We start from the raw sequence: 6,405 nt of genomic DNA on the forward strand, positions 1-6,405 counted from the left end.
AAAGATATACATATATCACTCTAACTTAAGAAAGATTAAGACCTCCGGTTTTAACTTGGATGCAATAATGGCAGTTAGTCTCTGAATATTGAATGAATGATTTGCCTTAGGCTCACAGGCCAAGGAACTGGATATGACATATGTGTTTGTGCTTGATAGGATGATGTAACTTATATAATTTTCAAGGAACAAAAATAGGGATTATGCTATTGTTATACCCTCTGAATTGTGGTTGCAGGATCGAGAACAGCCAATTCCAAGTGAAGCCGATCTAAGCTTACCGGGACTGAAAGCTCATTTTGCCAGGGACCTGCCAGAGTTTGCCTCTATCAAGCAGTTTTCTGGTGTAGATGGCTTCCTTCTTGACACTGATGGCTTGTACCAGGTGAACTCAGGCCATCAGTGGTATTTACAGGTAAGCAAACAGATTTCCTTAAGTGCATGAGCAATCAAAACAGTCATGTTGTTTAGTGAATAGCACATCACTTGCCCGAAGTTAAAATTTATCAAAATGGAGCACACCATATTGGTGTAAGTATAGAAAATTCATATAATTATTCAATCAAATATCTTTTTTTACCTCTGAGAATTATTTGCACTGTCCTCCTGAGAAATATGGATGCAGATAGTGATATGAGGCAGAGAATATAAATAATATTTTTACATTTTACCCTAAAGTGTCTGTCTTCAACTTAACACACAAACCTGATTTAATAGGATGGAAGTCGTCATATTGTTTAGTGCAGCACTATTTTACCATAGAGCAAGGACACACCCTTGCACACATCTGTTCCAGTCACCAGCTAAATGAACAGAAAGGGATCGCCCAAACTCTTTTCATCCAGCTTTGAATTGAATATTGAACTCCTCACTTGAGAGCTAAATGACTGAAATGAAGAAATTAAAATTGCTCAGTGTTAAAAACTGTAATTATAAGGAAAAAATTGTGGTTTACTGAGTTTTGTGCTTAATTGATAAAATAAATTGTGTGAAACCTGACTGAAAGTTGGGGGCATTTGATTCTATTAGAAAATGGATAATTTGTCATGGCCTCATTCAGAAATATGCTGATAAATATTTTGCCAGAAAACACCTGAAATTATAAGAATAAAAAGTGACATTAACAAGGAAAAACGGCCAAAATAAGAGAATTTAAGTGAGGAAGTCAAGGCAAAAAAACTACCAGAGATCAGAACAATAAAACAGGGTTCTATTAGAGTAATGGACTGAGGTTATGGAATGGGTACCTACAGAGAGAAAAACTCAGAAAGATGGAACAAAGAACAGCACAAAGGGTTTGAAAATGTCATGTGTGAGTGTAGATGGCTTAATCTCAGGAAGGCTAGAAGTTAATTGATTTTTGACCCACCTGTTGATGCAAACCATTCACTGCCAAAATGGTGAAGGGAAGGTGTCGTCAATAGAGCAGGTCAGCACTGGAACTTAGTTCATGCTCAGTGCATGTTCAGATGGGAAGAGTGGTGGCTGTGGCCAAGGCTGAGTCTTCATAACTGGGTGCAGGGAGGGTTCTGACATCATACAAGGTGGTGGCAAAGTGATCATTGACTTCTGATCTTTGTGCAAAGGACTTGCATTTTTCTGCTGAAGTTTCATCATAGAAGCTTGCTGTAAGGCACAGATCCATGGGTCCATGAAACGAGATGACATGAAACTTGGTGCCCCTCTGTAATATTTGTGTCTTTGCCTTTAGTCATGGGGCCCCAGGATAATAGGTTCTTACCCAGGCTCAAGGGTCAATGCAACAGAGATGAGTACCGAAGACATGCTCAGCTATAGCATATGCCACCAATTTTACCTTTACCTGAAGCTTTTTTTTTTTTTTTTTGTTTGTTTTTTTGTTTTGTTTTTCAAGAATACACATCTATTGAAGATTGAAGTATTACAAAAAGAGAGGTGTGAAACATTTAGAGTACTAAATCAGTCTGCAATGATAAGGAGTAATTACCTAATAAGTTTCTGCTGAACCATTGAGGATTAAAGAGGAATTCAATGAACTTTGGATTAGTAAATTTGTCCTATTTCTTTGGATAATCTACTTTGGCTTTTATTTAATTTTTTCTTGAATGTGGAACACTTTTTCATTTTTCTTCAGTACGCTGAAGGATTTTGCAATAGAGATGATGGTATTTTGAGTTCTAAGATATAGGACAAATAAATTTTGTCAGTATTTTCAACATTTCAAACTTTTTAGGTACTGTACACAATTGGGCCCAGTAATGAACGGCTGCGTCGGGAGACAAACCTCCACTCTACAGTAATGAGTACAGCTCCAGTTTCTTCTGGGAATTATACGACAAAGAGTGAGGACTATAGTGGTGATAACCAACTGTTTAATCATTCATCTCATGAAAAGCAAATTATTGAGTATGAGGATGACAAATAAGCTTGAAGAAAGCATGGGAGCTACCAGCCCCATCCTTTTTAACATCTTTACACACCAGAAATGGAACAAATATGAGGAACTTTGAATTGGAATTGACAAGTGCCAGGACATCTGACAGCTCCCTTTTTTTGTACATTCTTTATTCAGTGATTGCACTCCTGGCCCTTATAGTGGTGGCAGTTGGAACACTTTTGATTGTAAAAAGACTTTATAAAAAATCAGAAAAAGATAAAGTGATTGTTGTGCGTGGTTTAAAAAATGAACGAGGAGTTTAGAAGAAGAGGTGAAACAAAAGCACAAGAAAGGCCAAAAACATTACCTCCCAACATGACACTGAATAGTGAAAGTAATCTTCAGACAGTGAAGGTGAAAACTTTAGCAATAACTGTCAGAAATAATCTAGAAGATGAGGGAACTGAAGTGTAAATTGTATGTTCACCTTAAGCAAAGACTCCAGAAGTGAGTCATGTATCTTGAAGTTGCTGCAGGCAGGGTGAGTGGGAAGTTGGACATACATAGCATATGTTGTTGATGCAGGGTAATAATTTTGGGGAAAAAATCATGAAAAATATATATTTAATACCTCTGTAAATCTTGTTGACAAATTTACACATGCACTTGATATGAATCTGACAAAAATATATAGCAAGGCTCATTAAAATCAAAGTTTTGTTGTTTTACGTTTTTCATTAAAATAATGAATCAATTTTTATGTTATCATATGCAGTGTATCAAAGAAAGGCTTTTATAAGAAGTCATAGATATCCTCCACACATCACAGGAAGGGAAACACCTCCCTTTAAGGATTAGGTGCCACATGCTGGTAATTATGCTTTGTACAAACTGAAAAAGATTGCTTTTTTATTATTCCCTTAAAATATGTCATTTTAGACATTTGACTGCCCTACTCAATAGAGAAAACATAGATTCAAATGATGAATACTTTTATGATTTTTATTTATTTATATTTTCTAAGGTGACTGTTTTTTCCATGTTTCTTTACAGTTTTGAAGGATCAACATTTTTTTAAATGCAAACACAGACGGTTCTCATAAACTTAACTTACTAATGGTAAACATCCACCCTTGCTACATCTATGATCTACTTTTGTTTGATCATCATCATTTATCATTATCATCTTCATTTTCATAATTTCCTGTGGCTCGGGTGGAGATCAAAACAGTCTTGATTAAAAATATAAAATAATTAATCCGGAGGAAGCCAAATAAGTCAATAAAAGGGAAACCAATGCTGCCCTGACCCTTGACAAAGATTATGGACACACAGAGTTATCACTTACAGAGTGGTCTCATTTTCCATTAAGGTCTGAAACAAACTGGCTTTCAGGCTAAAAAGGGTGTGTTTCCCTGGTTCATGCATTTTACCATTCATTCCACCTCATAAACCTCTTCCATTTCATCATGTCAGCTGTCAGTTGTATCCATGATCTCTTAACTTTGCCTACTCACAGTCTTTTGCCAAGTTTGACCACCTTCATCTAGGCCATTGCCCCATATTTTCATCAACTTCACCATCAGTGACTGTTTTAAGCTCTCTTCCACTCTTCTATCATCCATCCTTCCAATGTGGCCATACCAACTAAGCATGGTTTCCTCACTATTAGCATTTTCTACCATCTGTGTCCTCTGGCATTTCTAATCTTTTACTTTTCTCATAATTTTATCCATGCAAATGTTGAATAGCTAAGGTGATATTACATGCCTTGCACATGTAGTCATGTAGTGAGTTCTGCAATCTATTATCAAAAGAAATAGTAATAGTATTATTCCTTCAATGAATGTATACAGTGATTGGCATTATCTTTTTTGTGTAGGATCTGCACTGCAGAAATTCAGTAGTGGTATTTACCATACATAGGATTCTCAGTGAGTGGTGCAGTCTGATGTATAAATCAATGCTACTAAGTAAAGGTAGAAATCTACACTATTAGATGCATAGTCTTTTTGCAAGTCTTTGTTTCAGATCTTCAATTATATGATGGATAGTTCAACTAACAGTGATACAAATAGATTTTACCTAAACAGTCTGTAGCTATTTCCTCCTGTTAATGGCTTAACTACAGCATACCAAAATAGTGACATGAAAGTTCATTCATTTACGTGACATACAAAATGGGCTTCAGTACCACTGTAGTTATGTCATCAACCATTAAAGGCGACTTCGGACAAGTTGCATGAACCATTTTCAGGATGACCTCCCAGAATCAAACTCAATGGCTCCTGTATGGAATGTGTCACAAATTGAAGTAGTGATTAAATAATTATGGAGTATATTCCCCAGAATAGGAAGTTTCAGCATTAATTTTCAAAATCGTGTGCCCTAAGTCTCATAGATTGATTACTCTCATCGTCTTGGGGGTGTAGATTATCATGGTTACTTTTATGTTACACCAGGCACATGTGTGGACCATCCATAATGGTGATGGATAACTGAACGTGACTCAGTCTTCTGCTTTCCCATTGTCAATCCAAACTCCGCTAAAACTGAATCTTTCCTTGCAAATAGTATTACTATACATACAAAAAAGACAATTTTATGCAATGAGGATAGTTTATGATAAAATAAAACAATATTAAAAAAAAAAATTCACATACAGAGCAGAATTGGTACATAAACAGTGGGGAATATTCAAGAGCAGGCTTAAGTAGATGGAGAGAGATTACAATGGTAGAAACAAATGCTAACATTGTGAAGTTGCTGAAATGGACAATGAAGACCTCTTGCAAGGATGTGCCTTTTATATATATATATATATATATATATATATATATATATATATATATATATATATATATATATATATATATATATATATATATATATATATATATATATATATATATATATATATATATATATATATATATATATATATATATATATATATATGTGTATTGTATCAGAGCTGAGCATTGTTAACGATGGAACTTGCTATCACAACCACTAACTTATTCCATAACTTTGCAATCACAATTCGCGAAATTTTGAAATTTAGTTTAAATCTAATCGATATCCGCTATCGCAAATAGCTACACAACATTTGCAGTCTTCGCCAAACTTTGACACTGCAAAACACAAACCGCAAAACAAAAAATTCTATTATCAATAGCTCTCGAATCTCTCTCTTCATTCTATTTTATGTATGTACGCTGTAGCTAGGCATTCAAAGTTTCAATTTTGCTTTTTTTAAAGACTTAGAGTATAAAGAAAACTATATTTTTTAATGACCAGCACTGACCATACATATGTTTTTTTATAAAATTATTGATACCAAAATACATAAAATATTTGAATTGTATTAAAATAAATATAGCTTAAAACAAACATACAAGGTAAATTTGTATTGAAATAGATATGCAAAATACATATAAAATAATGTAAATTTGTTTCAAAATATACGAATACACATAAAAACGTAGATTTCTATAAAATACATATACAAAATACACATATTATTAAGTAAATACAAATAAAAATGTATACAAAATACACATAAAATAATGTAAATTGCATAAATGTAATTAAACAATATACCATTAAAAGAATGTTTATTTGTATAAATATAAATATACAAAATGCACATAAAATAACGTAAATTTATATAAAACTATATACAAATAACGCAAATTTTATAAAATATATGTACAAAAATGAACATAAATAAATTTGGTATAAAAAATATATATACAAAACACACTTTTAGATAATGTAAATGAGTATAAAAATATGTATACAAATAATTTATGAAATAATTCCAAATTGTATCGAATTAAATTAAGATAATACTAATAAAAATAATGTAATTTTGGATGAAAATATATATACAAAAATACATATATAAAATAACCTAAATACAAATACAAATATACACATAAAATAATTTAAAATTGAATGAATAAATATACAAAATAAAATATAAAATAAGGTAACCTAAAGATAACCTAAGATGTCCTAAATACAAATACAATAAAAAAAAACAG

General features: G+C 32.7%; 1 protein-coding gene across 1 annotated transcript in view; it reads left to right on the forward strand.

Annotated features, from left to right (window-relative positions):
- Positions 1-2,830, forward strand: part of LOC127009616 (extracellular matrix organizing protein FRAS1-like) — a 105,420-nt gene extending 102,590 nt beyond the window's left edge. The window contains 4 exon segments of the mRNA XM_050882846.1: positions 239-415; positions 2,213-2,373; positions 2,406-2,666; positions 2,668-2,830. Coding sequence (XP_050738803.1) covers positions 239-415; positions 2,213-2,373; positions 2,406-2,666; positions 2,668-2,830 — 762 coding nt within the window.
- Positions 2,831-6,405: the final 3,575 nt, after the last annotated feature.

The sequence above is a fragment of the Eriocheir sinensis genome, chromosome 41, assembly GCF_024679095.1.
Source record: "Eriocheir sinensis breed Jianghai 21 chromosome 41, ASM2467909v1, whole genome shotgun sequence".
Taxonomy (NCBI): domain Eukaryota; kingdom Metazoa; phylum Arthropoda; class Malacostraca; order Decapoda; family Varunidae; genus Eriocheir; species Eriocheir sinensis.